The sequence below is a fragment of the Leuresthes tenuis genome, unplaced genomic scaffold (assembly GCF_036924035.1).
Source record: "Leuresthes tenuis unplaced genomic scaffold, fLeuTen1.0.hap1 SCAF_11, whole genome shotgun sequence".
NCBI classification, from domain to species: domain Eukaryota; kingdom Metazoa; phylum Chordata; class Actinopteri; order Atheriniformes; family Atherinopsidae; genus Leuresthes; species Leuresthes tenuis.
The window spans coordinates 9246026-9268555 of NW_027325365.1; the positions used below are offsets into that span (position 1 = coordinate 9246026).

A 22530-nucleotide genomic window follows, 5' to 3' on the forward strand; every position below is an offset into this window, starting at 1 on the left:
ATTGAAGGTACCATTTGTTTTTGTTGAACTTGTTCATGCAGTGTTGATTAAAATCTGCTTAATTTGGAAAAGTGATGATGGAAGTCTCTTTTAGAAGAGTGCAAAGTGAGCGTCACCAGTGGTGTAAATTTGCCCCTAAATCAGACACAGTCTAACTAGATAAATGCATAGTCACATTAAGATATAATCGACTTGGCCTTAGTCATCTGTATTGTAACTTGAATCTAGATTCTGCTTATTAGGTCATTTTGGTGTACAGTACGGTAGATGCACATCCTATATTACAATGAAAGAAAGATAACTATGTTTACTTTCACTTCCATGAACAGCAGCCATCTTAAAATCATCCTTATTCTGGTCTTATTGATTGTACAGGCTTCATCCAATTAACCCAGTATAACACTAATACTAATCAACTGGAACAGTTTTGTACATACAAGCCTACTTGACACGTTCAAAAGTTCGCTTTGGTATCCTGTGTGTGTCGTGTTTTCTATAAAAACATTTAAATGAAGTTTTAAAACGTGCATTTCCACCATGTTGACATTCAAGTGTTTAAAGTCCAATCATTACTTTTCGCGCCATTCCTGACAAAATCTGGCGGAAGTTTGGCGAGTCATGTGACGCGAAATCTCCCGCAATTTTCGCGCCACCACGAAATCCCGCCTCTCGCCGCTGAGAGACGCCATGCCATTGGCTGCTGGGGACGTCACAGTCGCGCCACTTCTTGCACCGCGACCGGGAGAAGTGCAGGCTGCATGTGAATGAATTCACGTCTCCGGTGTTACAAAAGAAGTTAAACCGTGAATATAAGCTGCACTTTGGTTAGTCTATACCTTAAGATTTTGGAATCAAGTTATCACACCTGAAGCTCAACGTCTGCAGACATGGCTCGTAAGGATTATGAGGCAGAGAAAGGTAGGGGGCTATCTATCTCCATAACAGCCCGGGCGCAACAGGTTGGCTAAAATGACTGAACTTCTTTGTAATTATTCTAGCTTTTTACTAGCCTTAACTGTGTGTGGAAACGCTTGTTATTTAATATGGAACACACGTGGGTGGAAAGTTGGATGCGATTACTTTTACGTTCGAGAAGTCAAATCATCTGATAACATTAAAATGTTCCTTGTAAACTCTGAATAATGACATAATCCTGTAGTTAATGCATATGAGCATGAACGTGGTTCAATAAATCGGAACGCGAGGGACAGTTGATGAAGTTGCATAAACTTTCCTGAACATTGGTTGCCAGTTGGCAGGGACGAGCAACGCCTGAGCTTGTGACTGCACGGTGACCCGGATGCATCCTTAAACAAAGAATCAGGCGCCACCGTGAGAGCACATGTCCAACAATAACTACTCTTACAACTCTCAACCAAAGGAGAATTTCGTCTTGAATAACTTTTGACGTATCATAGTTTACTGTCCATGTTTAATTTTGTTCTTAATGTGTAATATAAGATATGAATTAGATTTACATCTTGATAAAGCACATGTAGAACTGCGTCTATAACGTTCGACGTTCTCTGGCAGTTTGCCTTTTGTGTAGACTTCAGAGGCTAATCGGATACGAAGTTAGCTACCGTTTTTAAGTGAAATTAAAAGGCTCTAGCGTGACTGGTTAAAACGAGAATTTTTCGGATATTTACGTTATATGAACAAACCACTTGATGTGAACTGTCGTGATTTGCAGTATTTGAGCTTTTCACATGTTTCGGGCGTTTTAAGCTACCAAAAACAACAAGATGTGTAGCTAAGTACACCCCAACTACCGCTAGCTTCCTCTCACTGCCTGTGCTAGCTTGCTAGCCAGCGAGCTACTGTCAGTTAACGTGCCATTTTGTATTTAGCGCTAAACGTGCTGACGGTTTAATTTAAGCTGCAGCGGAGTTTACTTGTGTGGTTGGCTTTGTGCCTGCTAATTTATTTGGGAATTTGGCATACGATATTTTGGACAAACATTGTATTCACGTGTTAAACTTAATGACTCACCATATAGCTCGTCAACAAAATGCGTTATTTTTTAATGTTATATGTATCCCTACGTCTTTAATTCAGCGCCCAACGGTGTTATCTCACTGGGTTAAACAATAAATGCGATTGTTTAGGCGTGTTTTTTTTTGTTTTTTTTTTGAAAGTGCTACATCTGTTAAGTCTTCAGTTTTAATATATTTGTTTTAAACTTATGGTAAATTCAGTAACTGCATCTAACTGTCAGTGTAACGTTAGAAGTTGTACTTGCGGACTAATAACCGTCGGAAACCTCTCCCTGTTAAACATTACATCGGCGTCGTCTTTGCGCTTAGTGATTATGTTCAGGGCAGTTACTTGTATAAGCAGTGCTGTCTGTATTGAACAAAACTCTGCTAACCTCAGCTAATGTTAGAAGATGGCTGGCCACGGTTTTGAAAACAACAGCCGGGACTGTTTTTAGAAGCGGAGGAGTCGCGGAGGGATATCAGAGTGACTGGCCACAAAAGCCATGTGCTGCTTTGTTTACAATAACATCCTCGAACAGAAATAATAAAGCTGAGGTGCGGGTTTTTCTGCTACGGCGTCAAAGTAAGTAGACTGTTTTAATTATCCTACAAAACCCTGTTTCGTTCCTCGCAACCTGGAAATGAATATTAGTAATAGTTGTTGCTCTTTCGAGAAGTGGGTGATTTTTTTTTTTTTTTTTTTTTTTTGTCAAGGGGACACTGAACTGAGCGCGCCTGTTGTTGTATTTACATTCTTATCCTGGGGCTAGCCGTTGCTTAATGCCAGTTATATCGCACCCTAAAAGTATATTTTGACATACAATCGAGTGAAATGTGTTTCATGTAGTGCGTCAGTTGTAGTTTCTGTTTTACTGTAGGCTATAGTGACTCATCGAGATTACAGGATGCCATGTTACTCAACAAAGGGGGTCGTCGTAGGACAACAAATTAGCTCCCAGTGTGTAGGCCTACTGCTGTGTTGATTAACAATTTCAACAGCTGTAGATTTACAGAGCTTCTTAGCTTTTGTGTCACTTATATGATGACTTCAGTAAACAGCCATTTTTTGTGAATGGTTAACAATCTCCACCTAGTGTCTGTTGGATGTAGCCTGTATGTTTTTGGAAAATGCTGAGGGTGTTTTTGTTTTTTCAGATAAGTGCAAAAGGTTTTTGCAGGAGTTCTACACAGAGGATGACAATGGGAAGAAGGTGTTCAAATATGGAGCACAACTTGTAAGTATAGTAAATGTATATTTAAATTTAAAATAAAAAAAGATGGCCTTCACTTTCTGAGGTGACTGTTCTGGTCTCTGAATTGTTTTGACATCATTACAACTGTTTGTTATTGTTTGTCCTCTGCTATGTTCATGTTTGTTCATGTTTATGCATTTAGCAGAAACATGCTAGCCAATTTTTAACTTGAATCCGAAGCTAACATTTTTTTTTTTTAGTTTAAATGGCTCTAATGTTCTTTATTTGAACTCGTAGATAATTTTATTTAAAATGGTGCTGAGTGTGTCTTTTGAAAATCATACATAGACCGTGAAAGAAAAACAAAGTAATGTAGCAACTACATGCAGAAAAAAAAACTACCCATATGTGTTTACGAAATATTAAGTCATTCTGTGCACAGCCTTTTGAGTTTCAGGAAGTGTCGAGTATATTATTTGGTGATATCTGCTCGGATTGAACTTTTCTGGGGCTTTTCTGTGTGTACAGGTGGCTTTGGCCCACAGAGAGCAGGTGTCTTTCTTTGTTGATCTGGATGATGTTGCTGAAGAAGATCCCGAGCTGGTTGAGAGTGTCTGTGAGAATGCCAAACGCTACACTGGCCTCTTCGCCGATGCCGTCCACGAACTTCTGCCAGAGTACAAAGAAAGAGACGTATGTTGCCGTCTTTTTATTATGCATGGTATGCGAAGACTTTACCGCTTCAGTGTTTACATTTTCTATCTCTGTAATGTTTTTGTATTTAGGTTGTGGCCAAAGACTCTCTGGATGTGTACATTGAACACAGGCTGATGATGGAACAAAGGGGTCGTGACTCTACAGATACCAGAGACGTTCGTAACCAGTACCCACCTGAACTCATGAGGAGATTGTAAGTCGAGTTGAGTTTGTTTCTACTCATGTATGAGTACTTTCTCTCCTTAACTTTAACTTGTATCCAACAGTGAGCTCTACTTCAAGTCTCCCAGCACCTCTAAGCCCAAGGTGGTTCGTGATATTCGGGCTGATGGAATCGGCCATTTGGTAGCAGTTCGAGGAATAGTGACCCGAGCCACTGAGGTCAAACCAATGATGACTGTGGCCACGTACACATGTGACCAGTGTGGTGCTGAGACTTATCAACCAGTAAGATTTAAGCACTGAAGCACATTAATCGCAAGCACAATGTTATTGAAATATTATCCATCATCATTGCGTTTTCTCTGTTCTCCTCAGATCCAGTCTCCCTCCTTCATGCCTCTCATCATGTGTCCCAGCCAAGAATGTGTCACCAACAAGTCTGGAGGACGACTCTACCTGCAGACCAGAGGCTCCAAATTTGTCAAGTTCCAGGAGCTGCGCATCCAAGAACATGTACGGAACCTTTTACTCTTGTTATAGCTGCACTTGTTGTGACGTGTGTTCAGTTTTTTTTTCAGCTGGCCTCAATTTGCTTATGAGTTTCGTTTGATATTGTACAGAGTGACCAAGTGCCTGTTGGAAATATTCCAAGGAGTATGTCGGTGTACGCACGTGGTGAAAACACTCGTCTGGCCCAGCCAGGTGACCATGTCGCCATCACAGGAATCTTCCTGCCTCTCCTGCGTACAGGCTACACTCAAGCTGTTCAGGTAAGTCCCTGGTTACGGTTTCCATGAATTGAATTGAAGGAAATTCCATGTAGCATGAATATTTTCTGTTATAGATGCTCAGTTTTGTGGAGTCCAAAAACACTTTTATTATATCTTGATATTCAGGGACTTCTATCAGAAACTTATCTGGAGGCTCACAGCATCACACTCATGAACAAGACGGAGGATGATGAGCTCGGTACTGACGAGCTGACTGATGAAGAGCTGCGCAGCATCACAGGTCAGGATCTGTGATGAAAATGTCTCAATTCACTGCATTATCGATGTAGCCCATCACTGCCGGCAGCTAAAGCACCTGTGTTCTGTTACAGAAGAAGGATTTTATGAGAAACTCGCTGGCTCGATAGCGCCTGAGATCTATGGACATGAAGACGTGAAGAAGGCTCTGCTTTTGCTGCTGGTTGGAGGGGTGGAACAGGCTCCCAAAGGCATGAAAATCAGAGGTGAGCTCAAACACAAGCGCAAGGTATTCTGCTTTTCTGAAGAGAATTGCAGAATCCCTTAATATTACAAGAATAGTTGGTTATATTTTTATCTCAGTCTCTCAGGGTGATCTTAAAGGCTTTAAACCTTCCAGATCAAGAGAAAAAGTCATTCAGTTTAAGTGCTGCTTGCTTTGATAGCAGTTTTAGATACTCCTGTCCAGCCTCAATTAGTTCTTGTTTCTCCAATGGGTTTTCCCCTCAAAGTGTTTTGTAATTACTGCAACAATCTTCCTGTTTCAACTCTTCCCCCTAAAGGTAACATAAATATCTGCTTGATGGGAGATCCAGGAGTCGCCAAGTCCCAGCTGCTGTCCTACATTGACCGTCTGGCTCCTCGAAGTGAGTCCTGTATTCAGTTTAATATTTTATCTAGTAAAGCATTTTCCTTCCATTAGGGCTCACTCTGTAAAATATTAACTTTTGATGCGGCTGAGTGCTTGCTTGTTGATGGCAACTTTTAATTCCTAATGAGGAGGAATCTCTTTATAGGCTTTACTTTAGTTGATGGCCTGATTCAGTTTCTGCATTGAATCCCTTGGATTTCACTACTTATTCTACCTGTAATTTGTTTCAAATAACAAGATGTCCACAGTTGATTTTTAATCTGTTCCATCTCTGGTCTTCAGGCCAGTACACAACAGGTCGTGGTTCGTCCGGCGTTGGCCTGACTGCGGCTGTGATGCGCGACCCTCTGACTGGTGAAATGACCCTGGAAGGTGGAGCCTTGGTGCTGGCTGACCTGGGCGTCTGCTGCATTGATGAATTTGATAAGATGGCTGACGCTGACAGAACAGCCATTCATGAGGTGATGGAACAGCAGACCATCTCAATCGCCAAGGTATTAACAACTGCCAGAACCTTTGAAACATTTAGCCTCAACGCCTGTTTGTTGTCCCCACTAAGGCTGCTGTGCTCCTCTCTTCTCTTCTCTTCTCTAGGCTGGCATCATGACCTCTCTCAACGCACGTTGTTCTATTCTAGCCGCAGCCAACCCTGCGTACGGCCGCTACAATCCACGGAAGAGCATCGAGCAGAACATTCAGCTGCCGGCTGCTCTGCTCTCTCGTTTCGACCTGCTCTGGCTCATCCAGGACAAACCAGATGCTGATGCTGACCTGCGTCTGGCACAGCACATCACCTATGTCCACCAGCACTCCCGTCAGCCGCCCACTCACTTCACACCCATTGACATGAAGCTGATGAGGTGATTGGCGTGAAAGCTTGTCACAAATTCTTTTTTTTTTTTTTGGTTTGTTTTTAAGTTGATAAGTGAGGTTGAACAGAATTTTAAACCTAAAGTGCATTTACTACCTTTTAACATCACTATTGATGCACTTTCCTTCAGGCGTTACATAGCTCAGTGTAAGAAGCGTCAGCCTGTTGTGCCCGAGCTGCTGGCGGATTACATCACTGCTGCTTATGTGGAAATGAGGAAAGAGGCTCGAGTCAGCAAAGACGCCACCTTTACCTCAGCCCGTACCCTCCTCTCCATCCTCCGTCTCTCCACTGCCCTGGTGAGAATTACACTTGCCTTGAGATTAAATTTGATGTATAAATAAAACTCTAAAATTTAAAACACTGCTGCAGGACATGTGCAGTGAGGAATGGAAGTGTAGTTGAACTGTTATAAGGGATCCTGTTTTCATCAACAGTCCGGTTTGTGATAAAGTGCTTACAGTGCAGGTAGAGATGATAACATGGCCTACTGCAGTGTGAGCACTTCTTTCCAAGCTGGACAAACTCTCCAATGTGCCACAGCCCAGCATTTAATCCTGGTGACTGAGGAACAGCTGAAACGTTTACATGTGATTCTAATCATGGTTGATGATGATAATAAGGGTGTAAGTAATTACTCCCATATGGTCTCTGCCTCTGGTTGTCAAAAGTGCTGTTTGTGCAGGTAGCTTTCATCCACCTACTGCAAAACCAGCACTTCAGGTAAACAGGATGGCGATGTGCTGCACACAGACGTCCACAAGGGGGCGCAACTCTGTCACAGGCACACCTGAGTGGAAAGAAACTACAGGAGTTGAATTCTCACAAGTAAAGAGACACAGAAAATGGCACATTAGCTTGTTTCTCTATTTATTTTATTTTTTTTGTTGGGCTTCGGTGCCATGAAGGAGCTGCTGAGGTTTTTCTGATCCTGGCCAGCTTTGCAGGGTGGGCAGTCAGCCTGTGTGCGTAAGGAGCAGCTGTGCAAACCCATGCAAAACTGACCATGGCCAGCTCTGTCATCAGCATCTTCCACATAAAGCCTCAGAGCACTGAGGTTGTGTTGTAACATTTGTGTGCGTGGGTTTTATTTTCAACATGTAGAGAGACTAGCTGGTGTTGGGAGGCGGAGACTTGGGCAATTGCCGGCCATTCCAGAGGGCATTGCACTTGTCTCGGTCTGACAGTGCCGGCACAGCGCAGCCTACGTCGATCCAATAAGGTGCTTGTATGCGTTTATTTACAACTTGATCTCATCACTGCCTGCACTTCCTGTGTCCTTCAGGCTCGACTTCGCGTGGTGGACACAGTGGAGAAGGAAGACGTCAACGAAGCCATGAGACTGATGGAGATGTCAAAGGATTCATTACAAGCTGACAAGTCCAGCACAACGAGGTCGGCGTTGAAGCTTAATGATCACATTCAGTCAGCTCATAGTTTACTCACGTAACTGGAGTGACCGGATGTTGGCAGACCCAGATTCCCCTTTATGAGTTTCTTGTATTTCAGTTAGTTGCTGCTTGTCTTGGAGGAAGCTGTAAAACCTCCTGGGGTTTTTATGGAGCTCTGTTCACACGGCATCATGTTCACTGAAACAGGCATAAACACCACTGATGTGTTAACGTCTTTCCATGTTCTGTAGTCGGCGCTTTAAACTTTCTAGAGAAGCATATATCTGCTTTTAAAAGTGGCACCAGATGGATAAACTGTGTCTCTAGAAGCTGGTCAAATCTGTTTTCATCAAAATAAGACTTTTCATCAAGATGGTGTTCCTTTAATGTGTGCTTTTGTTGCCAGAGAACTGCTCGTTCTAAGTCTGATCTCCTCCTCTGTAGGACCCAACGTCCAGCCGACGTCATCTTCTCCCTGGTGCGTGAGCTGGCCACAGAGGGCGCAAAAGGCCGCGGTGGAGCCGGTGGGGTGGTCCGTATGGCTGAAGCAGAGCAGCGCTGCGTCTCTCGTGGCTTCACGCCTGCACAGTTCCAGGAGGCGCTGGAGGAGTACGAGGAGCTCAATGTGTGGCAAGTCAACCAGGCCCGCAGCCGCATCACCTTCGTCTGAACGACCCGGGACACGTCTTCAGGCTCGCCTTGTTGTCCCCACCCTTCGGCTTTCTACAGACTTATATTCGGGCTCTTTATATTTCTTCATCTGGCATTTTGTAACACAAGTCAGGCTGAACACAGACTTCCATCTAAGCTTGACTATTGTTCAAGGATTCCTAACTGTTGGAGATCTATTGCTTCTTTTTTATGTACAAGATTCCTGTTATCCATTAAATTACTTGTAAATATGTATGTCAGAGCATGGTATTGTGTAGTGTTCTCTACAGTTTGGTGCTGAAAGCATCCAGCTGATGTTAAGATATTCTGTGTATTTTATACTTTGCAATGCAAATCAGTGAAGAGAAGTTAATGTTGCGCCTTGTGTTAGAAGTTCTAATAAATGGTTCAGTGCTATGCATGACGGTCATTTTGAGTGCTGTGCTGCAGTCGTGTCTGAACACCTGCTACAGAGCTGAAACTGCCTGCTCTCAGTAACGCCCGCTCACAAAGCTACCGTACAGGGTTGCAACCTGTAATCATGTCATATCATTTTGTCTATAAAAGGAGAGAAGTGACAGATGAACCCGAAGCTGGATATGTAGCAAAAGCAATTTCTGGTGTTAGTTTATGGATGAGATTTTGCAGCACAACAGGACAGTAAATTGGTGTAAACTGGATTTGTGGGTTGAATTCACCCGTTTCTTCTAACACTGAAGCATAGATTTATAAAGTGGTTGATCAAGCAATAGCAATGCTTGTTTGACTCTATCCACAGGATGAACAATAAATCGTCACATTTCAGAAGACAACACTCAAGGTTGGTCCTCCTTTGTAAAAATCTGCAAACCACAAACTAGCGTGTTTTTAGGCAACTTGCTTTGAATAGAAGATGTTCTGGGACCATTTAACGCTGGAACGCGTAATAAGTTGTTCTGCCCATCTGATTTTAACTGTGCTGGGATAAATATTCAGCTGACAACATACACAGCAAGTTAATGACACGTATGTTTTAACATGAAAGCTTCCTGCAGGAATGCGGTCCAATTTTAAGCGTGTCAAATTTAATAGTGAACATGCCAAGACAAAAAAAAGGCAGCTGCTTTGATAGGTCCCTCTAGTCACAGAGATGGTAGAGAAGCAGGTGTTCTCAGAGCAAAAATAACCACTTTTGAGATCTGACTGTGTTTAAAAATCTTTAAAACTGCTTCATAAATGTATGTTTGAGGCCATCCAGGTTGTCATTTATGATTTTATTCTGCTTTTTTGGCAGGATTGGGTTAATAGGCAGCATTTTCCCCCACAGTTGCAGTTGTCCCAGCAGGTGATGCTTTCCATCCAGACTTAATGGGGAGTTTCCATTTGAAGTCTTTTCTCTTTATGGCTTTGGTCCAGGGGCTTTTTATTCTTAATTGGTGCCAAAGGCCCCACTTTAAACAATATAAAAAAAGGAAGGTGGAGACAAGATTTTTAGTCTCAAAGTCGGTGAAATCCTATTGGATAAGAGATGATGTTACAGAGCGGCTGACACAGGGATTTGTATTTAGTCCTCGGTGCCCTGTTGGTCCAGTGAAGACGGCTTCCTGAACCAGGTAAGTAAGTGTGGACGGCTTTTACTCAATGCTGTATCATGAAACTGACTACTTCATTCTGTAGCTACATTTTTATTTAGGATTACTGCACGGGTTTACCTGGACATGCACCTTTTCACAAATATACGCATGTGATTTAATACAGTTTATCTTTCTTGCAAATGTGTTTAAAATATTCGGTAATAGGCTCTTTTTCATCAAGAACCAAGAAGTTAACTTTATGGATCTATTTAATTTTTTCACGAGGTTTTCTCTTTGTAAACTTAAATTGTACATTTAATGAAGAATTATAATTTCTGTAGGTCAGATCCTTTGTAATTTATCAGCAAGGACCATCACGTTTCCCCAAATGACACAGTTCTCCTTCATGAAACTCCTCTTTTCTGTATTGCAGGGGTTCAAAATGGTTTCTTCATTATGTATTGTGGGGCAACTTTGCTGTCTTATGCTTCTCCCGGGTCAGTTCTGATTCTTTAAATTCTACAAACGTTTTCTACTGATGGAAACCAGCATCCACTAAACATGTTTTTCTTCTCTTCCAGGCCTCCTGGAGACCAAATCCTTGTTGAATGCTATCAAGCAGGAAGGTAAGTGCAGATCTTAAATCTTTTGGCACAAAATTGTCTCTTTTCTGCACTCGTGGCAGTTTTTAAGGGACCGAGCTTCATCTCGTCTTCCAACAGAGATGGTCCCCGTCAGTATCGACTCAGACAAAGCCAACGACTTTCTGACTCACTCCAGGCCGAAGCGGAATGCGGACCCCAGGTGGTACAGAGCAAACCCAGACTTCCAGGCTTACTACAGATACTACAGCAGCATCGGACACACTGAGGGGGTAAAACACAAACACATGGAAAACTGAAACAGCAAACCTGAGCAGCACATGTAGATTTCAGTTGATGATTCATTTTAAGTTCTAGTTGAATCCACACTGCAGCTGTTAGAACTCATGGCTGGTGTCACGGTTTCCTCTCTGATTGTTGATTTGATGCCAAACCGCTCCATTGAGGGGTTTTGTATGGTTCTGAGAGAATTTGTGTTATTGTCACAAGTTAGTATTAAATGGTTTATTTGGGAGGGTTTGCTTAATCCCTTAACCCCCCAAATCAAGGGTTTGAGAAGAGGAGCCAATGAAGGCTGAACAGTTTTTAAAGGGCCTTGGAAAGAAACCATGAAGAAACTGTGGAATCTGTGTCCTTTACTTTTCTCAAAGCCATGTTTTTCCACCTCTCAGCTCTACGAGATCGACAAGCTGAGGATGCTCTACCAGCAGATGAGGTACCTTGAGCACACCTATGGCCCAGATGCCTCTTATTTCCAGAGCAAACTGGGGGTGCCGATGAACAAAGCTGCTCCTCCCCCACCTCCAATGAAAGGAAAGTTTATAGATCCCCCAGTGACCCCTCCTCCTCCTCCTCCGGCCCCAGCCATTTCCCAGGCTGACATGCTGTTCCTGTGTAACACCAAGGACCCCCTCTGCAAGCCTCACATCGTCTACCTGCCCAGCGGCGCTGTGCCTGTGCTCTGCGACCCTCGCTACCACCCCCACTGCACTCCCCAAAAGGTCCCTCCTCCCCCGGTTGTAGTTAAGCATCCTCCTCCCCCACTGAAGAAGTCTGCCCCGCCTCCTCCTGTTCTCGTCAAGAAGCCTCCTCCAGCCCCCATCCGCGTCTTCAAGGGCATGGAGTACGATTGTGACCCCTACTGGGACCCCGACTGCCTCATTGACCACCCGCCCAGGGCCATTAAAGGGAAAGTCGTGGTCGCAGCACCACCACCACCACCTCCCCCTGAGGAAGAGGAAGAGGAAGAGGAGGAACCCGTAGAAGAGCCAGAACCTCCTGCTCCCAAAGAGAAGAAACTAACCGTCTACCCTTACCCGTACTACTACCCTCATCCTCATCCTTACGACCCCAGAGATGAGCTGTACGACCCGATCCGCTTCCAGTACCCTCAGCCAGCTGACCCTGCTGATGAGCCTGCAGAGGAGGGTCAGTGAAGCATCCAGGAAGTGTCAGACTTTGACTGAAAACATCCTTCCAGGTTGTAAGAGCTTTGAAAGTTGGTGTGATCAAGTAGACATCGAATTGTATTTATCAACACTGTCAGCATGTAAAAAATAAAAGTGCTTTTCAGTCAATACACCTATTTAACGCAAATCATTTTTTGAGTTATGAGACAATAAAATGAGACAAAACAGTTTTTCCTCAGTAAATGGGTTGCATTTTGTCTGTGCCTTTTATTGGATTTTTTTTTGGAAAAAGCCCAAGAAGACATAAAATGTTGTTCCTCCTGGTGCAACATGGCAGGTAAAAACGGGCTTTTAAAGCACAGGCTGGGGATCATTATCCCTGTTTCCGCTGCATATTTAATACCCAAATAAAGCCTGACTCCTGTTGTACACATCAGACTCAAGAACTGCAAGTTGCTCGACCCCCTTGTTCTTTCAACATATACCCGTCTGTCCAATAGGCAATCAAACAGCGGGGCACTACTTCAAAAGACACTTTAACTGCAGACGCTCTCCTGACAATAAACCCACAGCTCCACGCAGAAAACTTTCATGAGCTCAGTTAAAAGTGCTGCTCTGACATTTCTGTATAATTACTATAATGCGCGCATCATAATAATAACCATCCTAAAGCGTAGAAATTTGACGACTCAAAGTCCCATGAAAAAACAGCAGATCATTTATTACATAGAGAAACATGAAACAATAAAACAAACGGGGTAAAATGAGATAATGTTCGTGTACAGTGGATTCACTGCGGTGCACACCCAAGAGAACGGAGAAATGTATGGATTTCTTTCTGACTTGTGTTATCAAGTGCTTTCAGATACACCTGTGAGTCAAAATGGTGAACTGTTTTGAAAAGTTTCTGCATTAAGAGTTTTGTCTAGCTGATCAAAATTCAAACCAAAAAAAGAAAGAACAGAAAAAGAAAGAAAATGCAGCGCGCCGGCTTTCCACCAGCTCAAAAGAAGAGTCCTCTCATCCTCCGGCCGATGCCCTGTCTGTCGTACAGGACGTTGAACTTGTTGATGAACTGGTTCATACTGTTGCAAGTCTTGGTGATGGTGCCTAAGTACGCCATGAGGCCAACGTCATTACATTGCTGCAAGAAACCAAGAAGCACGTTGCAGTCAGCCCTCGTGTGGCAGGAGAGCAAAGAGATTCACAGCATAAAGTGTCTAATCCTTCCCTTTATGTTTATAGATAACACAAACCAGACAAATGATAGAAAGAGAATTTATGAAAAATTAGAAGGAAAAAAATAGGGAGATGTGAAATTCTCATGCGATTAGCTGATTAGTCAAAGATGGCACCAGAGTGCCGATCAGATTTTAAGTCTTTGTCTGAGGTGTTATGCAAATTATGTGATGCTAAGCAAAAAAAAGCCTAAATACATATGTCTGAGACAGCTTTTACCTGCAGAACTTATTTTACACACACGTAATAGCTCCAAAAGGCCTTAAAATGCCCTCTTTCACTAAAACTAAACATAGAAGCCCAGGAACGTGCATTATGGCCCCTTTTATTATGCGAATATTAAATTCTGTCTCCTGTAAATCCTGTTGGTCTGCTCTTCATCTGTAAACACATATTCATCTAATAAACTTCTAAAGCAATCTCTAAAACTACCAGCTGGTGTCATCACAGATCTCTCCCTACTTGTGCATTAAAGCTTTGCTGAAGACATCTTCATTAAAATGTAGACCTGTGTTGTGCGAGGCTCCAGGAAACTTACGTCATAAAAGTCTGTTTTGAATTTTATGGTGCTGAGGACTGGCAGTCTGTGGCACAGGGCGTTTGCTTCCCGAAGGATCTCGTGGTTAAATGGCACCTCTCCTGTGACGTAAACACAGCAGAGAAAAAGAAATACAGAAAACGATGCCATGAGATAATGTTGTCAAGATACTGTCAAAGAGGAGCCTTTAATTATGGAGGCATGTTTGAGCACGTGAAAGGAAAAGAAGTGGCGGAAACAGCTTATTTTAGCACAGCTGTTTTATTTTCACACTCCTCACCTCCAGTGCCTCATAAATGAGTTCTCTCACCTGCTTCCACAGCTTTAACGTACTCTAGAATGATCTTCACTCGGCTGTGGAGCATCTTTATGGCGCTGTGCTGCGCTATAAGGTGTTCGGCCACTAAACAGAACAAACAGACAAAAGAAAGAAACAGAGGTAAAAACCTGTTCACAGCCGATTCACTTTCAGTGACGATGTCAAGATCCCGAGCCGTACTGACTGAGGAAGGAACAGAAGAGCTTTCCCCCTCGACCACCTTTGAGTAGAAATAAAAGGAACCTACCTTTGTGGGCGAATTCACTGTTTAGGTTTGTGAGGAAGTGTAAATTATAAATAAAACTGGAGTGCGGCTGTGGCTCAGGGGTTAACCACCAATCAAAAAAATTGGTACTTCGACCCCCAGCTTCCCTAAACCAAATGCAGAAGTGTCCTTGATATGTGCAGATTTGGGAGAAACGTATTTTGCCATTCAGATGACTCATTTTTCTTTAGTTCAGATCAGTTGAACTGTTGGCAGTTGAGCATCTACGCGGATTCGAAATTATTCGAAACCCAACTGCTTTAACTGTGTGTGTGATAGCCTGGTGTTGAAAGGCTCGATTTTTGTTGGAGCAACATGTTTACACGGATTGTAAAAGTCTGTTTTTTGTCAGTCTATCACAATAATCAATTATTTTTCTAGTTGCATTTAAAATGTTCTAATGTAAACAATGTAAAGAGACTAAATGCTTCGTGACATAGTCTGCAGAAACAGGATGATGCTTTTGTAACAAAGTAAGAAAAAAAATAGATTATAGGCAAGAAAGTGGCTGACAGCACTCTTATTTTTCTACGTCTGTATTTGCTTTTATTAAGAAATCAAAAAGTTAATTGTATTTTAACTGTTAAATACTTCAGCACCGACTTAGACAGCACACACCAGGATAAGCCAAGATTGACATTTCCTCTGGATTTATCACCAGTTGGAAGGCCTGCCATTTTTTGTGTTACAAATGGTCAACATTTAAGAGCAAAAAACTGAACACATTATGTTTTATTCTTCCTATCTAAAAGCATTAGTGATGGCCCCTTTACCGGTTGAGTTTTCTCCGGTGCCAGTAGCGGTCATTCTTGCTACGTGGTCGACACCGATTCTCTCTGCTTCCTCCGTTGCCAGAGTGTATGTCAGTTCAGCAAACAACATGGTAGCCTGGATTTAAAAAGCAAAAACAGATAAGATGTAGACAGTCAGTCAATACAGACTTTATTTGTATGAGCAATTTATTGAACTATGGGTAAAACCAGGTTACTGCAGAAACAAAGAACGTTTAGCTCAAATTAGATTTAACGTTACCTCGCCACTGATGATGTCAATAACAGACTCATAAACGCTAACAGGAAGCTGAAGGAGAGAAGAACACTAATTAGTGCAAATGTATTCAAATATGTAACTGTACTACTGCTTCATTCATGATGTGAAGATGGAGATGAACTCACGTCGGTGTGTTTGGTCATTGGGTTGAGCTTGAGAAAGAGAGGGCTCTCAATGATCTCACACACCTGAAAGGGAGTGAGTCACTTATTCCTCTTCATATCAAAGATTGTTATTCCTTGTTTGTTTTCCTGCTAATCTTTGGAGCTTGAATATCTCAGACCAGCTTACATTCTTACATACACTGGATTAGTTTCAGTGATTACGTACCTGTTTGTGGACGTGGATATCCGACTGGTCTGGGGGACCACCTGTGGTGTACCAGCCCAAGAACTCCATCTCTTTAAAGACCTGTTTAACTGAAAGTCAATGGGACATTTTAGAAAATATCAACAACTTGATGAATGTTGTCGCTGGTTAAGAGTTAGACACACTCCATCACTTACTCAAATCAGCCCACAAACAGTGAGACTAAGAATGCATGTATACTTTTTGGTAACTAGAAGACTTTTATATTGACACTTCTGACTTATTCACTCATATTACCTTGAATGTTATTCCCAATATAGTTAAGATATAAACAATATATGAAATGTTGAGAAAGAAAAAGCAAGTCAAGGTAAAATAAAAGGTCAGCTAACATCCCTGGTGTTTAAATAGTTAAGTAAATTTCCTCAAAGTGTGTTCTCACAACAACTGAAATTGCAGGAAGCCATGACTGGCAGGCCATATTATACCAGAGAGCAAAGAAAGAAAATGCACATGTATTCCTGTCCTTGATAATCAAACGTTGCTTACATTGTTCCTCCTTGGTGTAGTAGTACTCCTTGTCAATGTGCACTTTGTCATCTATGGTGTGAGACATCAGTTCAAAGGAGTTCATCACCTCAATGTTTCTACCCTCCTGTTTCCCAATCAGAGCTCCAATCACTGAACAGAGAAAAGACATAATCAACAACATATTTCTATCTATTCTGATGCTTTCAATGTATCTTGCTGCTTTGCATTTGCTTTTTTTTTTTTATTATTAACCATCAATATTTGTAGATTGTAGAATAACTGAAGTAATCGTGCTAGATTAAACTGTTTTGTCATACATACCCTGCATTGGTCGCCCTTCCTGCGAGCGGATGCGTATCCAGTGGTCAGATATGTTGAGGATAACCAGAGGATGTAAAGCCACTGAAACACTTCCAGTGACCCCTGAGGCCATGACACTGGGGCTGACTACACACACAAACACAAACAAGATGGGCTTTAACTGAACAGCAACTACAATGTGCAGCAAACTCTTATGTAAATAAGATAAGGTTTACTGTAAATCTAAATATTGGTTACCACATAATCTATATTGTTTTGCTCATCTCATTGAAAGACCCGATATCCTCACCAAGGAGAAAGTTTTTTTTTTTTCTGCTTTTGCAAAAACTACCAAGCCGAATTTTAAGAATCTTTATAGAGAGAGAATGGGAAATGAAAAACGTCATAACTTCTGATATTTTGGGACGAGTACGGATTATTTTCCTTTAAAATTGCGAGATAGGGCATTTAGCGTTCACTCGCTATGTGTCGTTGTAGTTTATACAGCTAGATAAAGGGTGTTTTCCAAAGACAACTGTTTTGTTAGATTTAGGTTCATGTGACAGCCACACACTCCGTAAGACAACAGAACAGAGAACAGATTGCACATCCAGAGTGATGAATTTCTGACAGCTTCGGAGCTGTAAACGTTAACCCGCTTATGTCAGCAAGCTCGCAACTTACATCATTTAACACCACAACGTCTTCACTCTCGACAACTCGTAACATAGTTATGCAACACCTGCGCTGATCTGCTTGCACATCCATGCTGATGTCAGGCACAAATAATGAGATAACTGATAAATACTCGCCTGCCCCATCCACTTCCATTCCTCCACCATTGCTGGTCGCCATCTTGTCCGGTAAGCTGCGCAGGCGCAGTGGACTGTTCACCCTACGAACGTTAGGTGGCAATATCGTTTCTCAGGATGTTTTAAATAAGCTGTGTCGCGCAGCTCGACTCATTAATTTGCCACCGTTTATTGAAAGTAAGACTACATCAACCTAGACACACTATGTTCAGTAAAAAGAAAATTATCAGATAGCATTTGTATACCGCCGCTTAGTCCCACGGTCAATGGGCAACTGTTTCCGGGGGGATTGCTGATTTGGGCGCAACGCGGGTGCGTCAGGATATTAGTCCGTGTTAAAGGTTTGAGAGTTTTGTTTACAAAATGGATGAATTTAAAGCCTGTAACCTGGACTACTTTCCCGAAAACATTTTAATAGATGTGTTGTCGTATTTGAGCGTAAGAGAGCTTGTCAGAGCTGGGAGGTAAGGAAGTTAACTTGCTCATAATATTTTACCAGTTATTTTTAGTCTACAACAAAACTCAGTGCCAGATTTTCCTTTGTTGTGACCCCTGTCGCATGAATGAGTTTTCTTCCTTGTTGTTTATTCACATTGTTTCTAGAGTGTGTAAGAGATGGAAGCGCCTTGTTAAAGACCAAAGACTGTGGAGAACTGTCGATCTGACCGCATGGAAAGGGGTAAGACTGTTACTGACAGTGTGGCTTTTTCTTGTTTTCTTTGCATCCAGAGCAAAATGAATTTCTATGTAATGAACAACACGTTCACAATAAAGCAATATATACAGTCTGTTTAATAATAATAAAAAAGCCACATAACTGCTTACACATAGAAACATATGAGACAATGACACTTCTGTTTATATGCTATAACTTTACACATTTCTTTGTTGATAGCCCTGTTGGTCAGAATTAATAGCATCCCTGAACTGATAGCACAGAATTTCGGATATCTTTATAAACAGATGCAAATACACCAATTTTGCATTATTAAAATATTTTTTAAAGTTACTGAACAACAATAGCACTTAAAAAGCATCCATATTCCATTTAATAATTTAAATGACTTCACTAAAACGGGAAAAAGTAGTCAACCTTGTCTGGTTCATGTACAGTATTCATTTCACCACAATGGGCCAATGAATGATGGTATTACAGAATAGAAGGGTTTATTGCTTCTGATAGTGATAGTTTCTTAGAACATCAGAAATATTATTTAAAAGAAAAGACCAAAGGCTTAAATTCAGTCCCTAAAATCTTAAGACACATGTCAACTGTTTTGTAATGTTATCAAAAAAGTGGGATAGTCATAAATCTGTAATAACACTCAGATTAACCTAAGGGAGAGATGTCTGATGGGTGGTGCATACTGTGGAAAAAAAAATCTTATTACTGCAAAACCTCTGTAGGATAATGTTTTATGGGAAGAGGATATGATTTTGCTGAGCGAGACAATGAAATGAAGTCAACACAGAAAAGAATGACCTACCTTTAGCTAAATATGATACACTCTACGCAACAAAAACTTCCACCAAGACATTTTATAAGGAAATGTGTTACCCAGTGTCATACAAGTGGACTATAGGCCAAACTCTTGGGTCTGACCGCACGACAATGACCCAAAGCACTCACCCAGTATTCATTCTTTATACCCACTTCATCTAATTTAGGGTCATGGGATGGGGTCCATTTGGTTTAAAAACTGGGAGCCCACTATACTTATGAGGTCCAACAGGTTTTATGGGCCCCAAATGGTGGGCCTAATCAAAAAGATTATTGATATGAGAACTTGGTTTTATGGTTAGAGTTAAAATTGAACAAGTTTGAAAACAAGTTTGTGCAGGTGTGTGTATTCAACAACGTGGGCATTTCATAAAAATAGATTATACAGAATTGGGTCATTTCAATTTATATCTGAAGATATTCTTAATTCTTAGCTTACAATGTAGGCTGACAGTTATCCTGAGTCCTGAAATTCTAAGAATAATTTTAATGTTTCATACTGTGTTTGTTTTTAATCCATCCTGTAAAGCACAAATGCTGTTGTGTTTGAAATGTGCTCTACAAATAAACTTTAAGTCTCCTTGTATTGTATTTTTGATGTACGTCTGTGCTGTTGTTGAGACAAACTGTTTCTCTTTTGCCTTCCATCTTTCATCATTAACGTACACATGCATGGACTGTCCACTGTGTGTTAGGTGACATCCCGCATCCTTTGGGTCCTGCTGCGTCAGTACTTGGGTTGCGGACTAAGGTGCCTTCGCTTGCGTGGTTTGCTGCTCTCTGCCAGAGGCGGCACCTTTCTCTCTGAGTCTTGGCTCAAAGCTTTGTCCACAAAATGTCCGCGCCTGAGTAAGCTCTATCTTCTGCATGCAGACCTGAGAGGCCTACCCAACTGCCAGATCCTGCCTCCATCTTTGCGGGTGCTGGAGCTGCGTGGTTGTGAGTTGCCTCGTAGTTTTTTCAGCCAGAGCTCGTCTGCTTCTCATCCTTCTCATGAAAGAGCAGAAGCCACTTCTAGTGTTGCTGTGCCACAGCAAGGAAAGGATCAGAAAGGAAAAGGACTTGGCTCTCCTTCAGGCAATGGTATTGAGAGGTTAGTCCTCAACAATGTGCCGTCTTTCACAGATCAGCACCTGCAGAGTCTGACATCATGGGAGAGGCTCTGTCGATTGGAGCTACGTGACGCCTTTCGTGTAACAGCGAATGGCCTTAGAAGCTGTGCTGCCAAAGATGGTCTCTCTGGTTTGGAAGGGCTTTCGAGGCTCAAGTTTCTGGAAATAGGCATTACAGGACGGCAAGGCTACCAGTTACAGATGGCTTCCCTTGGGCTGGGGGCAGGATGGCTTGGCCTAGAGGAGCTGAGTCTTGGTGGTAAAGAGGTGGGGCCAGGCTTGCTCTGCGCCAGCCGGCTGAAGGATCTGAAACGTCTGTGCCTGTGGGCATGCACGCTCAGCGAATTGCAGATAGTGCGGGGCTGCAGGATGCTCCGTGGACTCCGCCAGTTGGAGTTTTTGGACGTGATCTTCCAGCCGCGGCAGAGTCCACCAGTGGAAGAGGGGGAGGGAGATGGTGCAGAACAACAGGATGGAGAGGAAGGTGAAGCTTCAGAAGCAGAGGGTAATGATGAGAACAGGACAGAGGATACGAATGATCCTTTTCCAAGTCTGCGGCGCTCACTGGCTGTCCTGCTACCGTCCTGCATTCTGGTTTTCACTAATTGCTCAATTCAGATCAATGCAGACTAACTGAGGTATCCACAACTACTTGTCCAAGCAGTCAGTATGCAGAAATTTCCCGTGTGGGGCAGCTGTTGCTCGGTAGTGGAAACGGTCATCTAATTGAAAAGTTGCTGGTTAGGACCTCGGCTTTCCAACTCCACACGCTGAAGTGTCCTTGGGCAAGTTGCTGAACCCCATGTTGCATCTGATGCATTCATCAGTGTTTATGGTAGGGGTAAAAAAAAAGAGAGAAGAAGAAAGCATAGTAGGAATTTGTTTGTTTGAATATGGTCTGTACTGTAAAGCGCTTTTAGTGATCATTAGGACCAAAAAAAGCGCTATATAAATGCAGTAATTTTACCATTTCACACAAGTGTATGTCAGTTTGTAAAGTGTTATTGATACAAATTAATCCATAGCTCACATGAGCTTACAAGACATCACAATTTCATATATAAAGCTTTGTTGCTATTTTCCACCAATAAAAATAATTTAGGAAATGATATAACACATTTTCAGACACACAGTGACGAATTAAGAAAAATCATGTGCTGGGGAAAAAAAAATCAAATGCGATAATCTAACATTTTTTTTCCTTTATAGCAACAAAATGTAATTGAATAATGGTACTTCTGATAATGCACGTTCTTTGAAATCAGATTAGAAATTATTAAAGGATAAAATAACCTTTCATTGTCTGGTGATGGCATATGAAATGAATTCATCAAATCGATGTAAACATAATGAAAAAAATAAACAGACCTGAAAGAAGTCTCTCTTATTGATTTATAAGTTTGCCTCATGGACTGAAATGTGTCAAATGAAGAGATACCACATCATAAATACTATGGAGTTATTTTTTATATGTTTTACAGGCTGTACTATCACATTCACATTCACCAACAAGCGTAATGGGGAGTCTCACCTTGGTCACATAAGGGGGAAAAAGATTTTTTTTTAAAAGTTATTTTTCAATGCGTCCTTCTGAACTCAGTCATAATGTAAAGAAAAAATTTGACACCGTCACTTCTTGACTGTCTGCGGATATCCAGATGTGGGCTTAAAAAGTCAAAGAACTGAAACAAACTGTAATAAACATCCACCTGTTTCCTGTTTAACAGGTTTTTTTTTAACAGTGTATACATTCAGAAAGCACACTGGCAGGTGATGAGTTGTGGTGATTCAAATGCACAGCATCAATTAATAAAATCAAGCTCACGCCCCTGTTGCTTATTCATGGTCTTTGTTGACATGATTTAATATGGAAAATACTAATGTCTGTTTATCATCGGTCATTCCTCTGAATTGTGTTGCATCTGAAGGTTAATCTTGTAAAAGAGAAATAGTTTTGAATAAACCGGTTTTCATGAACTAACTCTTGAATGATCATCGGTCTTTGGTGTACACAAATTTAAAATTTGTTATAGTTAGCATCTTTGAAGAATATGGCAAGTGAAAAACGTATTTGTTAACCTTGATGAAGTCCATCAGGTGTTATGTTTTTTGTTTTTTTTAAATGCTGGAAGAATGAAGCCTTAAAAAAATCTGCTCCATGGTTGAGCAATCCAGCATTAGGAAGCTGATACATGTTGTGACTGATTAAAGTGACTTTTCACGAAATTGTGTGTTGTTCTCATTTTGTATAGAAACAAACTGCAACAGATTTGTTCGGATGAACTCTTTTAAATATTTTTCTTTTAAATGCAGTATGATTATGTAAATAAATACATTTGAGTTCTCGACTGTAACCTGGACAAAAGTCAAAATTTGTAGATGTCACTTTTCAAAATAGAGAAATTA

At 41.6% G+C, this 22530-nt stretch overlaps 4 protein-coding genes across 8 annotated transcripts; 3 read left to right on the forward strand and 1 right to left on the reverse strand.

The window, feature by feature from the left end:
• The first annotated feature begins 707 nt into the window (after positions 1 to 707).
• Positions 708 to 9001, forward strand: mcm7 (minichromosome maintenance complex component 7). Of its 3 annotated transcripts, none has more exons than XM_072395335.1 (15): positions 708 to 918; positions 3135 to 3214; positions 3701 to 3865; positions 3958 to 4082; positions 4156 to 4336; positions 4427 to 4564; positions 4672 to 4821; positions 4948 to 5062; positions 5154 to 5285; positions 5583 to 5666; positions 5954 to 6165; positions 6266 to 6531; positions 6673 to 6841; positions 7828 to 7937; positions 8378 to 9001. In XM_072395335.1, the coding sequence occupies exons 1-15, from the start codon at positions 888 to 890 to the stop codon at positions 8601 to 8603; spliced, it is 2184 nt and encodes a 727-aa protein (XP_072251436.1). In that variant the 5' UTR covers positions 708 to 887; the 3' UTR covers positions 8604 to 9001. The 3 variants fall into 3 exon arrangements, with proteins under 3 accessions (XP_072251436.1, XP_072251437.1, XP_072251435.1); XM_072395336.1 differs by lacking the exon at positions 708 to 918 and adding an exon at positions 2344 to 2562; XM_072395334.1 differs by lacking the exon at positions 708 to 918 and having other exon boundaries at positions 2745 to 3214.
• Positions 9002 to 10557: 1556 nt separating this feature from the next.
• LOC140318553 (uncharacterized) lies at positions 10558 to 12361 on the forward strand. Its single transcript, XM_072396373.1, has 4 exons — positions 10558 to 10634; positions 10719 to 10763; positions 10860 to 11011; positions 11411 to 12361. The coding sequence occupies exons 1-4, from the start codon at positions 10580 to 10582 to the stop codon at positions 12173 to 12175; spliced, it is 1017 nt and encodes a 338-aa protein (XP_072252474.1). The 5' UTR covers positions 10558 to 10579; the 3' UTR covers positions 12176 to 12361.
• A 482-nt stretch (positions 12362 to 12843) lies between these two features.
• Positions 12844 to 17589, reverse strand: cops6 (COP9 signalosome subunit 6). Of its 3 annotated transcripts, none has more exons than XM_072395340.1 (10): positions 17512 to 17589; positions 16721 to 16846; positions 16418 to 16549; positions 15890 to 15978; positions 15685 to 15747; positions 15542 to 15607; positions 15283 to 15397; positions 14236 to 14328; positions 13926 to 14026; positions 12844 to 13292 (listed from the first exon to the last, which is right to left on the reverse strand). In XM_072395340.1, exons 1-10 carry the CDS (start codon positions 17552 to 17554, stop codon positions 13152 to 13154), a joined length of 969 nt encoding a protein of 322 aa, XP_072251441.1. In that variant the 5' UTR covers positions 17555 to 17589; the 3' UTR covers positions 12844 to 13151. The 3 variants fall into 3 exon arrangements, with proteins under 3 accessions (XP_072251441.1, XP_072251442.1, XP_072251440.1); XM_072395341.1 differs by having other exon boundaries at positions 15542 to 15589; positions 16721 to 16842; positions 17508 to 17564; XM_072395339.1 differs by having other exon boundaries at positions 16721 to 16842; positions 17508 to 17564.
• Positions 17590 to 17776: 187 nt separating this feature from the next.
• Positions 17777 to 22333, forward strand: LOC140317828 (F-box/LRR-repeat protein 12-like). The gene is made up of 3 exons (XM_072395337.1): positions 17777 to 17975; positions 18115 to 18190; positions 19708 to 22333. The coding sequence occupies exons 1-3, from the start codon at positions 17875 to 17877 to the stop codon at positions 20755 to 20757; spliced, it is 1227 nt and encodes a 408-aa protein (XP_072251438.1). The 5' UTR covers positions 17777 to 17874; the 3' UTR covers positions 20758 to 22333.
• Positions 22334 to 22530: the final 197 nt, after the last annotated feature.